Below are 18,530 nucleotides of genomic sequence, written 5' to 3'. Positions count from 1 at the left end.
CGGGTGGAGGGGGGTCAATGGGGGAGAAAGGGAGACATATGTAATACTTTCAACAATAAAGAAAAAAATAGAATTAGAGAAAATAAACTTAACTATATTTCATTAAAAAACAAAAAACTCCCTGAGTCCCATGCCCAGCCCAGCAGCTCGGATTTAATGAGCCTAGCAAACAACCCGGGCATGGGTGATTTTTAAAAAGCCTTCCAGGTGGCCCTGCTGTGCGGTGTTGAGATCCTCAGAGCTAGCTGGAGGCAGAACCCAGGTGTGTATCTCCAAAGCCCAGGGTCTTTCAGGACCACACAGATTTTTTTTTACTTAATTATGCATTACTTATTATTATAATTATTTGACTTGTATAAATTATAAACTTTTTGTCTGATTATAAATATTTGAGGTTTAGCATCATAGTTAGGAGGCTTAAATTGGATAATTTATTAAAAGTGCTTAGAATATCCCTAGCACCTGCCAGGTGCTATGAAAATGTTAAATATTTTTAAGTTGTTGTGATATTTTAACACTAATAGCATCTAACATCTAATAGGGAAGCTACTTCAATAAAGTACTAAATTAAAATCCTCCTAGAGAGTAATATTTTATCTCCCCCATTTTCTCTCTCTTAACGTAAATACACTTTTTTCCCTTTCTGTGAGGGGAAAAAATGTATTAGTAAGACATAAACTAGCTCTCCTCTCACACACACCCGCATACACAATCCGGACATCCCCGAGGTCATGAAGTGCAGATGGCACCGTATTCATCCCCCGAAAGGAGAAACTCTTCCCGCTAAAATCAATGTAACACCTGATACTTTTGTTAGCAGAGCCACAAATCAAAGCCAGAATGGATAACGTTGTTCAAATTTTTCCTTTCAAACTTAAGAAGTTCCTGGGAATATGTATCTCCTCAATATTTTAAAGAGAAACATTTAGTAGTAACACAGGCAAGCCTTTAAGGTAGAGCATATTACTGCTGTAGACATCAGGGTCTTCTCCACGAAGAAGATAAATGACTTCCTGTTTAATGTGCTAGTGCGCACTCCATTTCTGAAAAGATAAACAAGGAAAAATCAAGTCATTTCTTGATTTTTTTCTAATAAATTATTAATGTATCTCCTCACACTAAGTCAGTCAGAGAAAGACAAGTATCCTTGTCTTTCTCTGACTGACTTATTACACTTAGTATGTTTTGGATGCATATTACCTTATCGATAAAATAGAAAAGATCTTAAATACACTGAGAATATTCATTTATTTTGTACACATTTACTAAAGCTTGGGACCTACTTCGGTGCCTGAAGTCTACTAGGAACAAAAATGAATATGACATTGTAACTGTGCTTGGTGCATTAAGTACATTATCCCATTAAATCCTCACACCAATCATGTGAGAACACTACATACCTCATCTAACAGCTGAAGAAATAAAGGCAACGGAGCTAAAAAGAGGTGAAGAGATTCACACCAAAAATGACATCCATCAAATTAGGGAACTGGTCTTCAAAATAATAAATTATCAGAATATAAAAGTAATTTTCTTAATGGATTGCTCACATAAGCATGAGTTAAACTAATCACTATTTATGGCCAACTACCTCAATATTAGTGGCTCCCCACCTACGTTGGTCCTAAGGGTCTAATTTTACAGTTTAAAAATGTGATTATTTTTTTAAATTATTTTTTAAATATGCTTTTTAATTGAGTAGTGCCTGATCACTAGACTTTGCATAAGTACGCGGTTTCACAGAACTGAACTCAGACTTGATTTCAGCATGAACTGTGCTATTTCAGATCATTATGTAGTGAGATTCTATTTGGTTGGAAAGAGGCCATGTATTGCTCCACTCGATTTGTATGGCAAGAGTGGTCTTCTCACCGCAGCTTCTGGGAGGGTGTGCCACAGCTGAACCCCTAGGTCCCTTGCAAACTGTAATTCCATCAGTAGAAACTGAACCCAAGGAGGTTTTGGTGTCTGTTCCAGGCCAATGGATCATGCCTTGCCTTAGTTGTTCAGACAACAGGACCTGTGACTGGAGAGAAATAACGTGGCAGCCCCACAACTGCCAGTATGGTGTCCTCACCAAGCCTCAGCTACAGCAGTGCCTGGGAGCAAGGAAGGTAGGTTTGGATCCAGTGGGGGAATCCTTTCCTTGACACCACCCACAGCACCCGTGGCCATGAGTCGCATCTGCTAGACCAATCCCTGCCCTCTCACTCCGCAGAGCCTGACTAACCATGCAATTGGCTTTTTAACTTGTGTAAATGTTATCGTAGAAGAGCTTTAACAATTCTTGCGCAAAAGCACGCCATTATTTCCAAATACGTCTACTTGACAGATGGAGGATATTAAAGTCATATCCTGTGCTGATCGCATTCCATGGTAGTTTTCTCAGCACAAAGTGGTAAGAGTTCGCCATGTCCGCTGACAGCTGGCCGTGCGGAGCAGCTGGCCTGGACAGCTGCAGCCCTAGCAGAGCACAGCAGACCAAACAGACATCTGCAGCTCACACAAGCAGTGCAGTCCTCCTGCGTGTCAGACTCACTTCTGCTGGAGCTGACCGAGAGCATGGCATGGTCTCTGCACACTAGCCTTGCGATTTCCTTCCCATTCCCGAGCAGGGCTCGCATGGTCCTCCTTAGGCGGCCTTTCCTTTAGTGCGGCTTCTGAGCTGGTTTCTTAGCCATGCAGTCTTCTTGCGAGGCGCACTCTGACTAGGTCCATTCCAGCCGAGCTCTCGGACGTGCGAACTGGGCACATAGGCTGAGATGCTTGGTTACCATGAAGTAAGTAAGCCTCATCCAGGTTTTCAAAGCTCGTCAATGACATGGGCATTTCCTTAAAAAATTGTTTGTAAACTCTTGCATATGGACAAGATTGAGTTCAAAAACTGATTTTAAAAAAACAACTCTATTAATGCATAAAGAAATGGGCACAGGACTGGATGTTTGCCAGTTTTCATATTTTTAGTTTATATTTTCTACTAGCAAATAATTTTAGAAGAATGAAGGGGTGAGAGGGCAGGGCCGAGGATGGACTTCTCCATGGTGACTACAAGGTAAACACCCTATTCTGTGACCGAGACTATATCTAAAGATAAAGTAGGAAGGAAGGGAAAACATTTATAAATATTTTTTATTAACTGAGCATTAATTCTGTACAGGAACTATGGTGCTTTCTGACACCCTACATCCAACCAGAATATTAGGTCCATGAAGGCAGGAAATGGGTGTGAATCATTGCCATACTCTCACTGTTAGCACAATTTTTGATACATAATTTATTCAATTTTTGAATAAATATTTGTTGCATAATCTGATGTTAAAATCTTGTTTATTTCTAATCATAGTTTTATGAGGTAGATACTATATCTATTGTTTTCCACTTCAGAAAATTAAAGCTCAGAGGTTAATTCATCCATGATGGCACAGGTCTGTGAGTGGCTACTATACAGGCATTCTTAACCACCAACTTGGACATTCGAACCTTGATATCTTAGAAATGCAGGGCTGGAAGCAATAAAAGTAGTTGTTGCCATACAATCAGATTTCTCTAAACTCTTTCAGAATACCATTCTGACCTCAGAATTTAGAGGATTCGGGAAAATTCCAAAATGTCACAATCCATTAACCTGAAGGGCAGGAGATATCAATTTAAGTTCATCGCTAAATTCCATGGCTTTGGACATGGTATACATTTTTCTCAGACTCATTTTCTTTATTCATAAAATAGTAAGTCTACATGACCTAATCCTATGCTGTAGATTAATCAACACTATAGAAAGCTAAAGCCTTCCTTCCTATCAGAAAATATCATGGGTTGGGTAGCTTAAAGAGATACTTATTTCTCACAGTTTTGAAGGCTGAGAAGTCCCAGATCTGGGTGCCTCTTTGCTGTGTCCCCTCAAAGCAGAGAGAGAGAGAGCTCTGGTCTCCTCTTCCTATTGGGATTAGCCTCCACTCTTGTGACCTCATCTAAACTTAATTACCTCCCGAAGGCTCTACCTCCTAATAGCATCACATAGGGGTTAGGGTTTCAATATATGAATTTTGGGGCACACAGACATGAAGTCCCTAATACTGTCTTTGCTAATTTTAAAGTTAATTATTCACAACTTTACAAAGTAATGGTAAGAAAAAGGGGAGATCACTTTTTCCTACCGATTAGACAGATTCAATATTGCAAAGTCTAAAAATAAAGGCCTATGTTCAGATTAGAGGATAGGAGCAGAGACCTGACTTCTTTGCAGAAAAGACTTATCTTGGAGATTTTCCTAGTGCAGAGTTGTCCTTCAGACCCGCATGCTCTGAAACTCAATTCACCAGTACATTGGCAATGGTCCTACAGTCTGTTTTGTTTGCCAGGATGCTAATTTCCTCTATACACAACAGGGAAGCATTGTACACTTTAAGCAGAGTAGGGGCAAAACCAGAATTAGAAAGCTCATCCTGTAGAGGTATGGAGACTGCCTGAGGGAAGGAGGAAATGGGTGCTAGGGAGATGGAGGCTGTTTCATGGAAAAATTCAGTCATGCAACACTGAGGAGGCAAGAAAAAGTGTAGAATATGTATAGAATAACCCCATCAATGGAAAAACTAATGCAAACATGCTTACATACACAGAAAATTTCTGGAAGTAGCAAACAGTTCAGAGTGATTACATAAGAGGGAAGGAGTGAAAGAGGGTGGGATGTTGACGGGACCGGCTACAAATTTTTCAAGGCCTAGTGAAAAATGAAAATGCAGGACTCTGTATTCAGAATTATTAAGAATTTCAAGAAGTCAACAGCAGCACAATGAGCCAAGCACAGGACCCATGCAACTGTTGAAGTCACATGCCCATGAAGCAGACTTGGTAGTAAAGAAGGGTTGGTGATAGGTGAGGAGATCTAACTATCCATATTATTTTCATTTTTTTACAATGTGTGAGCATTTTGTAAATCCAAAAACCCATATTTTAAAATGTTGTATAAATCAGAACAAGGGTGAGAACAGTGGAAATGCATAGGAGGAAGAGCCTGAGGAAGATAATTTATACTTAGAATCAGAAGACTTTGTAATATACAGGCAGGTTCATATGTTCATACACCACACAATCCAGAAATAATTGTGTAAACAATCTATATAATAAAAGGCTAATATGCAAATTGACCAAACCGGTCGCTATGATGCGCACTGACCACCAGGGGGCAGATGCTCAATGCAGGAACTGCTCCCTGGTGATCAGTGAGTTACCACAGGGGAGCACCGCTAAGCCAGAAGTCAGACCTCCCCCAAGGGGGCTCCCGAACTGCAAGAGGGTGCAGGCCAGGCTGAGGGGAACCCCCCCTCTAAGTACACAAATGTCGTGCACTGGGCATCTAGTTTAAAATAATAACTATGCAGATTAAAAATGGCGGGAGAGTAAGTGGATGCTGCACAGACATGCTCCCAGGACCAAACTGGAATTACAACTAAAATACAGAAAAGCTTCCTGAATAATCAATTGGACACTAACTGGAGAGAACCCTGATAACTGAGGACAGAAAGTGGAGACCACATAGAGACTGTAGGAGGGGTGGAGGTGCAAAAGGGTTGGCCAGGCTCCCACAGACAGCAAATGAAGTTCCGGAGAGATATCTCAGCTGCAGGGGGTTGCCACTGAGAACTCTGGGGTCTAATCCCCAAGCTGAGCCTCCCAGCAGAGAGCACCAGAACTAAGAAGGATACCCACATAACACCTGGCTGTGAAAAGCAGCAGGTTTGCTGTCTGCCAGGGAGAGACAGCCAGAAATGCAGACACCCTCTTAAAGGGCCAATGCACAAAATTCCCTGTGTATCCTTGTGCTCCGGCAGAGGGAGGGCAGAGTGGACTGGAGCTGTGTGAGCAGAAGCCAGGGTTGGGGATTCTGGGGTTAGAACTGAGAAGGCAGACCCCTGTTTTCCCGTGCTGAGTCATTCCCTCTCACTACTGAAGTCATCTTTCTCATGAAGACAATTTGTATCTAGGTTGTTTTGCCTGAGGGGAAGACAGTTGACTTACCCTATTGGAAAACACCTTGCCCCACAGTGTGGAGTTTCTTCGGCTCATTAAAAGACTGAGAATAACAACTAGCCTCCAGGCAGAAGCAGTTACCCCCACCCTGTTGGAAAAAACTCTCACCATACCTGTGGGCAATTTCCTGAGAGCTATTCAAGACTAAATCCAATCAGTCTGCAAGCAGAAGCAGTTTCTGGAGGTTTTGAGTCTTTGCCTGATCTAATTAGTCAGAAACAACATTTGACATTGTCCTGCACTAGAGATTGAGAGGCATAGCAGATCTACCAATACATAGTCACAAACCCAAACAGGCACCCAAAATGAGGAGACAAAAAAACAACCCCCAAATAAAAGAACAAGTGAATTCTCCAGAAGAAGAGATAAATGAAATGGAGATAAGAAGTTTTTCTGAGAGTTCAGAATAATGATGGTAAAGATGCTCAACATCATGAGAAAATATATAGTAACTATGAAAACAGAAATAAAGAATGCCATAGCACAAATAAAGAACACATTGGAAGGAATACACAACAGATTAGGGGAAGCTGAGGATCAGATCAGTGAATTAGAAGATAAAATAGAAAAAATTCACTCAATCAGAGAACCAAAAAGAAAAAACTATTAAAAAACAGGAGGACAACTTAAGGGAGCTGTGGGACAACATGAAATATAACAATATTCACATAGCAGGTATGCCAGGAGAGGCAGAAAGTGAGAAAGGGATAGAGAATGTGTTTGGAGAAATAATGGCAGAAAACGTCCCTAATCTGGTGAAGGAAAAAGTCACACAAGTTCAGGAGGCACAGAGATTCCAAAGCAAGAAGGATTCAAACAGATTCACACCCAGACACATCATAATTAAAATGCCAAAAAATAAAGACAGAGACATAATTTTAAAGATAGCAAGAGAAAAGCAAACTGTTTCCTACAAAGGAGCTCCCATAAGGCTGTCATCTGATTTATCATCAGAAATTCTACAGGTCAGAAGGAAATGGCATGAAGTACTCAAGATAATGGAAAGCAAGAATCTGAAACCAATATTAATATATCCAGCAAGAATATCATTCAAAATAGATGGTGAAATAAAGAGCTTCCCAGACATAAAATAATAACTATAAAGTACTTAGTTGTTAAAAAAAAAAAAGTTCCCTTTGTGAATAGGAGTAATTTAGCAAAAGATTTTCCCAGTGCCTCTATTTTTCACTTTCTATGAGAATAATATACATATACAAAGTGATCCTGAAACTCTGATCTGTCATTACTGGGATAATTAAGTTTCCATCCTACCCAGAATTCTCTAAAGCATCATTCTATTTCAAAGACAAATAAATGTTGAAGTATACCAATTACAAAAATAAGTAACAAATATTTTAGCTTTTAAAAATCTTATATACTGATTATACTGATTTTTTCACTCTTTCAACCATGTCACACATTCAAGAAAAGAAACATGACATATGAACATTATACAGAAAATCACTTCACATATACGTGAGGACAGCAGGGTTATGGAGTAGTAAGAGCCTCAGATTCTACAGTTTTGATTCCATCAAACAAAGTGATTTTGTATTTATCAAAACCCATCGAAGTAACTCTACTGCCCTGTATCAGAAACCTTGCAATATCAGGTATCCCTAGTATGTTACCACAGAAGAGGGTCCAATTTAACAAAGGTAAGTGCAGAATACTTTCTATAATTTCTACAATGTCATGTTGTTCATTCATCCAGCTTTTGTTAAGAGTCTATTCTAAGTGCATACATACACCAAGGTGTTAAATCGCTAACAGAAGACAAGTGAGAGACCCAATCATTACAGCATTCTGTGATAATTGCAGAAGTGGGAGAAGCACAGAGGCAGGTACCTGACCCTGGCACGCAGGTTCTGGAAAAGTTGCTAAAAGTGGTAGTGACAGACAATCTACCAATCACATCACTTTGAAATAGTGTAATTCAACTAAAAAATTAAGAACCTTTATTTTCCCAAAAAAAAGAATCTATGATGAGAGTCCTATCACTCAAGCCCAGTGCTTTCTTTGATTCCCCTCTCACTCGAAGGAACAGAGGATGGAGGGAACAGACCAAGCAGGTGAGGCAGGCACTAGAGACGACTCCGAGTGTCTTATTTTTTTGTATGTTCCAACTTTTGCATCTTGGCTTATGGGAATTTGCAGAAATACCTAAACAGGCATATTCTAATGTTATAGTAGCCTTACTAACCTGTAGACTTCCAATTAATATGAAAATCTCAGGTTTTTGCAGTGAGAATCCAAAAGCTCCACTTATACCAGGAATAAGTAGTGCAAACGTGTCATGCTACAAAAAGCAGAACTTTATTTTATACCCTAAGCAAGGCCAGCTTCAGCTTTGGGGATGCGCTGAACTGAGTTACCTTTCTTTGAAGAATCAGATTAAAAGGCAACAGAATTGGACTGGAAAGGCGAGAGTTATTGGAAACAACTACTTGAAAATTCAAAAAGTGTTATGCTCTCTTTGGAATTTCCAAGTAGTCATTTCTTTCCATTGAGTTTCCTTCTGTCCTTATTATGATCTTTTACATCTCTTTACTACTGTGTTACATTGATGAATGTCAGACTATACTTGGAAATGCATGCAAACCTGTGGGGAAGGAACAGGACGCACATTAACTGGGATTCTAAAAAGGGTTCAAGCACTAACCGGTTTAGCTCAGTGGACAGAGCGCCGGCCTGTGGACTGGGGCGTCCCAGGTTTGATTCTGGTCAAGGGCATGTACCTTGGTTGCGGGCACATCCTCCCAGTAGGGGGTGTGCAGGAGGCAGCTGATCAATGTTTCTCTCTCATCGATGTTTCTAACTCTCTATCCCTGTCCCTTCCTCTCTATAAAAAGTCAATAAAATATATTTAGAAAAATAAATAAATAAAAAGGGTTCACGTTTCCAGTAACTTTGACCAGTATTCCCAATGGCACCTTAGCAGGACCGTACTTTCTATACTTCAGTCAACAGTTACCTTCACTTCAGCAAAGTGAACAGGAGACTTGTCTGTGGGGGAAGATGGAACAAAGTTTCTCCTGGAAGCATTTGTATCCCGTTTCTATGGCATACTTGCTTGGGTATGGAGGGCAGGTACATGTGGGACTCCTTTTAAACTCTACATTTATCCAAATGTGAGTTATTTTATCTTTATGTTTTTGCATATATGTATAGGTTTTGTGATGTGTAATCACGTTGAATCAAAGCAAACTTAACTGAAAAATGTAAACTGCTTTCAATTATACTCTCACAGGTTTTAGATACACACCTCTTAATAGAATATGAATGGGGTTTGTAAAAATGTATCAGAGCATAACTGTGTAATCATAGTGCGAAATATACAAGAAATGGTTTAGAAATGTGATCATCACATTTGCAACTGAAAAAACGTAGGAGCCTTACCAAACTGAGTTAAACAAGCCCTTATTTAGTCTGTCAGTTGAAAACCTAGTTCAGAATTTAAACCACTAATAAAGTATCTGAGAGAAGAGTGCAAGTAGGAAAGGGAAATATAAAAAGGCAGTATTTACTGAACGTACTTACACTCAGCTGTTAAAACAGGAAATGTAACTTACATTTTAAAGTAATGTTTGCAAGTTAAGTCATTTCGTGAATTTAAAGCTGTTTACATTTTTTTTAAGTGTGGCTACTCTATAATAAGATGTTCTAATATGTAAGTTCCATTATAGTTACAGAAATCATTCGTTGTTGCTTGTCAGTTTCAATAAAAAAGAGTGGATAAAAGAAAATGTATAGGTCATCCTCATTCTCACCAGGAAAGGATGACTTATACATTAATGCCCACAATCATCATGGAAAGGCAATATAGATGAACAGGCAGCTAGAAGATCTATGTCTAGATGACATTGTTTATTTGCTTGTTTTTCATTTTTGGCCAAATTTCATGTGTTTGAGAGTGACTTCCCTAAATGTCCACTTACATTTGTTCTTGACCCCAAAGAACAGTTTGGTTGGTCATCTATAGCCAATGTAATCAAAATGCATCATTAGAAAACATTTGTTGCCTTAACCGGTTTGGCTCAGTGGATAGAGCGTCGGCCTGGGGACTGAATGGTCCCGGGTTCAATTCTGGTCAAGGGCATGTACCTTGGTTGCGGGCACATCCCCAGTGGGAGGTGTGCAGGAGGCAGCCGATCGATGTTTCTCTCTCATCGATGTTTCTAGCTCTCTATCCCTCTCCCTTCCTCTCTGTAAAAAATCAATAATTCCAGTCTGAGTCCTGTTGGCATCTAACACACTTTATTGGATCTGAAGAAATATCCCCACTTCTGTGAATATTGAAGATAGGACCGATGGAGGAGGAATAGGAGGAAGAAGGGAAGTGATTTTATAAAACAGTTCTTTGCCCTGCCTATTCACCCTACATATACTTAGTTCTTTCCCAGCCTCGACAGATCAAAAGAATCTAAGATACTAACAAGACCCAGACAATTTGTTATCTTTATTAATTCAACCCAGATAGGCACCAGTAATTTTCTTTTTATTTCTTCATAACTTGACCTGCGAAGTTACTTTTGGTGATTCTGGAAAAGGAGGTAATGTAATAAACAGTTTCATGCTTAAGTATCACCATTGTTAGTTTCCTTCATTCATGATAAAATAAAATGGAATAAAAGTATCTTATATAATAAAAGCCTCATATGCTAAGTGTCCAACCGTCTGTTTGACTGTTTGACCAGTCACTATGATGCACATTGACCACCAAGGGGCAGACACTCTGACCAGTAGGTTAGCTTGCTGCTGGGGTCTGGCAAATCAGAACTGGGCAAGCCGGGCTGGACACTCCCTGGAGCCCTTCTGCGGTCCCTCGACTGCTGGCCAACCTCCCTCAGTCCCTCCATGGCTGCTGGCCCTGATTGGGACTGGGCAAGATGGCCTGGAGCCCTCCCATCATCCCTCCCCGGCTCCGATCATGCACCGGTGGGGTCCCTCGGCCTGGCCTACAAAAATCGGGCCGAAACTGGCTCTTCGACATCCCCCGAGGGTCGCAGATTGCGAGAAGGTGAAGGTCAGGCTAAGAGACCCCACTGGTGCACAAATCCGTGCACCGGGCCTCTAGTTTTATTATAAATTTAAATAAAAAATTCCCCAAATCTTGGTTATAGTTCCACAAATAAATGATATTCTTGCTATTATTTGTCCCAGGGCCCCTATTTCTCTACAAATAGAAGTTCTTTTATGCATCATGTGGATTGTAAATCAGCCTTTCATGTACTTCACACTTTTGCTAATTCACAGGTGGAAAATCTGATTTTAAGTGTTAGTTTTCCCTCAGGAAAACAGCCATGTAGGAGAATGTGTAAAGACTAGCTAAGTGTTCATCAAACTCATTTTCTCTTCCTCCTAGCACACAGTGGACTACATTTCTCTGTCTCTCTGAAAATCAGTTGCGTGGCCATAGGACTGAGTTCTCTTTTTTTAAATATATATTTATATTGATTTTAGAGAGAAATGGAGAGGGAGAGAGAGATAGAAACATCAATGATGAGAATCATTGATTGGCTGCCTCCTGCACACCCCACACTGGGGATCAAGCCTGCAACCCGGGCATGTGCCTTTACCGGGAATGCATAGGTCAAGGCTCAACCACTGAGCCACGCTGGCTGGGCAATGACTGAGTTCTAATGAATGGCGTGTGACAGCACTGATGTGTCCAGCTCCCAGGCTGGGCCCCCAGAAAACCTGGCAGCTCTTTACTCCTCCCCTCAATGGGCTGTCAGTGCTCAAGGAGTTCCTGGAAACCATACATGAAGACACAATCCAGTCCTTCTGGGACTGAGTGACCTCCCTGTCCCCACGCCCTCACATACACCTGCCTAGAACCACCTGGACTGTTTTCCCGAGGGAGAAATAAAGTTCAATTTTGTTTAAACCATTGTACCGTTAGGGACTCAATTTGTCACAGCACCTAATTTATCCCATCTAATATAAGGACTGTCACTGAGAAATTAGAAATTAAAATAAAGACAATTAGATAATTTTATGGCTTTTTAATAAGACTATTTGAAAATAAGCTTCAAACTTTACTAGAGCCGAGAAACATGACGTGCTTGTAGGTCCTGTGGCCCATGAAGATGTGTAAAAGAATGGGGGAAATGCCTGCACTTATATACTTTTTGATGACTCACCGCATGGTGAGTCTCAGGAATGGAACAGATGCAAACCTTTTCTAAACACATCTTTGTCTCCAGTGATGAGCTGAGATCTAGGCTCTCCTGACACATCTGGACACAGGTGTTTCTGCTCTGCTCCAGCGCCCACCTTGATGGAGACGGCCTCCCCTCATTGCACGGCAGGGCCAGAAAAGAGATGCTGCACAGAAAAATGCAATTCCATCTTTGGAATAAAGTCGATCCTGTGATTTGGAATCCAAAATGTGATTAATATTATTCCTGTGATTGGTTTATTGAACCAAGGTTCAATCCCAACTCTCTTAAGCCATTGTTCCACAGAAGTAAAGATAAAGCTTATTAAGCTGATTATCACTAAAATTTTTATACGAATCTTCAAAGTGGATTTATTGTTATTGATGCTGCTGTTGCCATTCTTTTATTATCATAAAAAGCCAATATATGTTCATTTTACAAAATACAAATGAACAAAAAGAATAAGTTGTCATCTTTTTTAAATATATTTCATTGATTTTTTACAGAGAGGAGGGGAGAAGGATAGAGAGTTAGAAACATCGATAAGAGAGAAACATTGATCATCTGCCTCCTGCACACTCCCTACTGGGGATATGCCTGAAACCAAGGTACATGCCCTTGACTGGAATCAAACCTGGGACCCTTCAGTCCGCAGGCCGACGCTCTATCCACTGAGCCAAACCAGTTAGGGCAAACTGTCATCTTCTTAATATCACAGCAGTCCTCGGGCAGTCAGACATCTTCCATAGCATCCCCAAGGTCCAAATGTGAGAGCTCCTTCGAGCGAGAGAGAAGCCATATTGCCTTTAGGCTCACAAGTCACACAGCATCACTTCTGCCAGCCTCCACTCACTGCAGCAGTCACAGCCACCTCAGGTTCAAGGGGGAGGGGATGCGGAACCCACCTTCCAATGGCAGAAGTGCCAGATAATTTAGGGACCATCCTGTAAAACCACCCCAGCTTTACTCGTACCCTGGTTGCAAGTAACAGAAGTCTCAGTAGGATGGGCTGAAGTAATAAGGACATGAGCTTTCTGGCATGACCAGGCATACAGAGGTAGAGATGTTCCAAGTTAGTTTAGTCACTCAACGATTTTTCAGAGCCCCTGTGCTTTCTGTCTTTCCATTCCATGCTCAGCATATCAGCAGCATTTGGTCTCATGGTCACACATAACTGCCGCAGTTCTGGTGTCACTAGGAACTGGGTCTCACATGCACGGAAGAAGATGGACATGGACTTGGGTTGATCAGTTTTTCTTAGGAAGGCAAACCTTTCCTTCAAGTCCCCAGAAATCTCTTCGTGCCTCAGTGGCCACCACTGGACCACGTGATTTCTCCCTTGGCAAAAACTAGGGGAAAACCTGTCTGATATTTTTGTTGTTCTAAGGTGAAAAGTGAGTTCTGCAGAACGGAAAGGGGATGTGAATAGTTGTTGGTAAGACAGTCCTTTCCGACTTCTTCTCATGGTCCATGTATAAAAGATGATTACATTTATATGGCACAGTACAGGAAACTAGAGGTGGGTTTAGTGGGTGTCTTTATGGGGTTTGCTTAAAAAAATATTGTCCTTACATAATTATAAGAAAATTAAATAGAAAGGTGTCAAAAATTACATTTGTAAAAATTCAAATAAAACCTTTTTAAAATGAAATAAACCGCTATGATATCACCACTTCATATATCCACAAATAAGTTTTTAGGACCTTTCCTATGCATCCACATACTTTACTTTTACAAAAATGCAGTCATTATTTCTCTCCTGATTGTAATCAGCTTTTTAGAAAAACTACTGTGACATCTTCCCCACCACAGTAGATTCAGATTACAATATCACTGTTAAAAGATGAAAGGAGTTCAAATATATAATTATACCTTAACATAATCAATCAAATAAACATTGATGTTATTTCAGATTTGTTTTTCTTTTAAAATATATTTTAATAGACATTCTTAAATATTTCACATAAGTGGAATTTCTTAAAAGCTGCCAATTTATACACACAACAGCAACATTTACATTCATCCATTTGACAAGTGAGAATCAAGTTTTATGCCAGGCCCTATTCTGAACACTTTGAATTCAGCAGTTAAAAAAAAGAAAAAGAAAAAGAAAAAAACTCTTTCTCCCGCTGCTTACACAGTAGTATATGAGAGGGTCCATTTCTCTGAACTCAATATCATTGGGGCTTTTCAAATTATGGCTAGTTTGATGGGGGGGGGTATTATTTTTTTTAAATATATTTTATTGATTTTAGAGAGGAAGGGAAAGGGAGAGAGAGAGAGATAGAAACATCAATGATGAGAGAGAATCATTGATTGGCTGCCTCCTGCACATCCCCTATTGGGGATCGAGCCCACAACCCAGGCATGTGCCCTTGGCTGGAATCAAACCTGGGACCCTTCAGTCCACAGGCCGGCGCTCTACCCATTGAGCCAAACCAGCTAGGGTGGGGGGGTATTATTTTATTGTTGTATTGCTAACATAGTTTTTTTTTTACTTGCTTACTGATTATTTGTATTTCATGATCACATTTTCTTTCTTTGATTGCATATGCTAATCAACACCTGTGCCTGCTAACATAAGGCAATAATTTTCATAGGAGCAAAGAGTTATTTAAAAATTATAGGGCTTTTTCGCAATGGGTTTGCAGCCAGAACACAGGTGTCGTGAAAACCACCACTAACTCAAACCCAAGATGGGAAAGGAAAAGACTCACATCAACATTGTCGTCATTGAACATGTAGATTCCGGCAAGTCCACCACTACTGGCCACCTGATCTACAAATGGGGCATCGACAAAAGAACCATCGAGAAATTTGAGAAGGAGGCTACTGAGGTGGGGGAGGGCTCCTTCAAGTACGCCTGGGTCTTGGATAAACTGAAAGCCGAACGGGAGCACGGTTTTACCATTGATATCTCCCTGTGGAAATTCGAGACCAGCAAGTATTACGTGACCATCATTGATGCCTCCGGACACAGAGACTTCATCAAAAACATGATTACAGGCACATCTCAGGCTGACTGTGCTGTCCTGATTGTTGCTGCCGGTGGTGGTGGATTTGAAGCAGGCATCTCCAAGAATGGACAGACCCGTGAGCATGCCCTTCTGGCCTACACACTGGGTGTGAAACAGCTGATGGTTGGTGTTAACAAAATGGATTCCACTGAGCCGCCCTCCAGCCAGAAAAGATACGAGGAAATTGTTAAAGAAGTCAGCACCTACATTAAGAAAATTGGCTACAAACCTAACACAGTGCATTTGTGCCCATTTCTGGTTGGAATGGTGACCACATGCTGGAGCCAAGTGCTAACATGCCTCGGTTCAAGGGATGGAAGGTCACCCATAAAGATGGCAATGCCAGTGGAACCACGCTGCTTAAAGCTCTGGATGGCATCCTGCCACCAACTGGTCCAACTGACAAGCCCCTGCGCCTGCCCCTCCAGGATGTCTACGAAATTGGTGGTATGGGTCCTGTCCCTGTGGGCCGAGTGGAGACTGGTGTTCTCACGCCCGGCATGGTGGTCACCTTTGCTCCGGTCAATGTTACAACTGAAGGGAAGCCTGTTGAAATGCACCATGAAGCTCTTCCTGGGGACCATGTGGGCTTCAACGTCAAGAACGTGTCTGTCAAAGATGTTCGCCGTGGCCATGTGGCTGGTGGCCGCAAAAATGACCCACCAGGGGAAGCAGCTGGCTTCACAGCTCAGGTGATTATCCTGAGCCACCCAGGCCAGATCAGTGCTGGCTATGCACCTGTGCTGGATGGTCACACAGCTCATGTTGCTTTGCAAATTTGCTGAGCTGAGGGAGAAGATTGCTCGTCGTTCTGGGAAAAAGCTGGAAGATGGCTCCAAGTTTTTGAAATCTGGTGATGCTGCCATCATTGATATGATTCCTGGTAAGCCCATGTGTGTTGAGAGCTTCTCTGACTACCCTCCTCTGGGCCATTTCACTGTTCGTGACATGAGACAGACAGTTGCTGTGGGTGTCAATCAAAGCAGTGGACGAGAAGGCAGCTGGAGCTGGCAAAGCCACCATGTCTGCCCAGAAAGCTCCGAAGCTAAATGAATATTATTCCCAACACCTGCCACCCCAGTATTAATCAGTGGTGGAAGAACGGTCTCAGAACTGTGTGTCTCAATTGGTGATTTAAGTTTAATAGTAAAAGACTGGTTAATGATTACAATGCATCGTAAAACCTTCAGAAGGAAAGGAGAATGTTTTGTGGACCATTTGGTTCTTTTGTGTGTGTGGCAGTTTTTAAGTTATTAGTTTTTAAAATCTACTTTTTAATGGAAACAACATGACCAAAAATCTGTCACAGAATTTTGAGACCCATTAAAATAACAAAGTTTAGTGAGAAAAACATAAAAATAAAAAAAAAAATAAAAATAAAAATTATATGGCTAGTTGTGAATATTTGTTATGGTGAATATTTGTTATGGTGATTTGATGTAGAAGTTGACCAACAAATTTCCTTTTAAACAATTCATCAAAATGAATGCTTTAAAAGATAGAAAGATTGAATATGAATCATCTGACTGAAAAGAGCCACTCTAATTCTTGATATTTTTCAATTGTGTGTGTGTGCACTTAAAATGCTGACATTTTGAAGTTAGACATCATCTAGTTAGGAATACCAATGAACCTCTTATAAAAACTGTCACCTACAGAAAAAAAAATTAAAGTCACATCTGCATCTTCATTGTACCTAACTAGACTGGCGCTGGGATAAAATCATTCCTTAGAAAGCTGTCTTCACAGAGTGTGTCTACTGGGCTTGAGAAATGCCATCTAGGAATTTGCAGTATTTAGACGAACTCGTTTTGCAGATGGCGGTGGCAACACTTCCTTCTCCCGTCCAGGTGCCTCTTGTTAGTCACCCATCAGCAATGGACACCTGACGGCAGTTCTCAGTGTTGGTTTGCACAGGTCTCCTCCAGTTCTCTCTCCCAGAGCTTCAGTTTCACCTTTGACCCTACAAGTGCTGTAGCAGGTTTGGGAGGGCAAGCAAGAGACTGTTGTGATTAGACATCTCCCGTCTTCTCTGACCTGTTCTTTAGATGAGCTCATTTAAAGAGCCTCGCAATGCACTGGAAGGCACGCTGGCAGAGCTCAAAATCGCTGCTTGCGTTCCCCACATCCTAATGCTAGTTCACGTTCCTCGTGAGCTTACTGGGTGTCAGGAATCAGACAAGCCTTTTAAATCTCACCGGAGTCCTCGAAGGTGGGCTACTGACATTCCCCTGTTGCACATAGAGTGATGAACTCCTGCGGAGGTCACAGAATTTGCCTTGGACAGTCTAGTTAATAAATAACAGCACCTAGAATTCTGAGACATGACTCTTTGCTTCTGACATAGTTTGGTGGACTGCATCTTCCAAAGACTGCTAATCTAGATGTCTTTTCTCTCAGGAACATGTGGCTACTTTGATTTTTTTTAACCTCTGTATTTCTCTCTGAAGCCCACTCTACAGACACCAGTGATCTGCCTGGCTGCCTGGAGATACCTAGGAGGGACTGTATCTTGATACTAAAATAAAAAGAACCTGTAAGAAACACCTCTGGTGGTGATCTAGTTTAAAAGCTAGATCTTAAAGGCCCATTATAGGTATTATTGATTTTTTACAGAGAGGAAGGGAGAGGAATAGAGAGCTAGAAACATCGATGAGAGAGAAACACCGATCAGCTGCCTCTTGCACACTCCCCACTGGGGATGTGCCCGCAACCAAGGTACATACTCTTGACCGGAATTGAACCCGGGACCTTTGAGTCCACAGGCCAATGCTCTATCCACTGAGCCAAACCAGTCGGGGCAGAAAGCTAGATCTTAAAGGCCCATTATAGGTACAGTGGGGCCTTGACTTACGAGTGTCCCGACTAACGAGTATTTCCGTGTTACGAGCCGTCTCTCAGCCGATTTTTTGCTTTGAGTTGACAGAGTAATTTGAGTTAAAGAGCTCCTTAACGAGCTCTGTCACGGAACAAATTAAACTCGTAAGTCAAGGCCCCACTGTATTATTAGCTGAATTGTGTTCCCACTCAACCAAATTCATACGTTGAAGTCCTAACTCCCAGTGCCTCTGAAGGTGACTGTATCTGGAGCGAGGGCCTTTATAAAGATAATTAGGGTAAAGTAAGGTCATATGGATTAGCTGTGCTCCAATATGACTGGTGTCCTTATAAAAAAAAAAAAAAAGATTAGGTCATAGACCAGTGATGGCGAACCTTTTGAGCTCGGCGTGTCAGCATTTTGAAAAACCCTAACGTAACTCTGGTGCCGTGTCACATATAGAAATTTTTTTATCTTTGCAACCACAGTAAAACAAAGATTTAC

General features: G+C 41.2%; 1 protein-coding gene and 1 pseudogene across 1 annotated transcript in view; both read left to right on the top strand.

Moving 5' to 3' along the window:
• The window catches only part of CPED1 (cadherin like and PC-esterase domain containing 1), a 274,615-nt gene that overhangs the window by 225,153 nt on the left and 30,932 nt on the right, over positions 1-18,530 (top strand). The window contains exon 17 of the mRNA XM_006098705.3: positions 1,978-2,114. Within this exon, the coding sequence (XP_006098767.1) occupies positions 1,978-2,114 (137 nt within the window). The remainder of the gene's footprint in view (positions 1-1,977; positions 2,115-18,530) is intronic.
• LOC102439455 lies at positions 14,824-16,457 on the top strand (annotated as a pseudogene).

This window comes from Myotis lucifugus, unplaced genomic scaffold (assembly GCF_000147115.1).
Source record: "Myotis lucifugus unplaced genomic scaffold, Myoluc2.0 scaffold_245, whole genome shotgun sequence".
NCBI classification, from domain to species: Eukaryota; Metazoa; Chordata; class Mammalia; order Chiroptera; family Vespertilionidae; genus Myotis; species Myotis lucifugus.
Note: the sequence above shows the minus strand (reverse complement) of the source record. Positions and strands in the feature narration are given on the sequence as shown.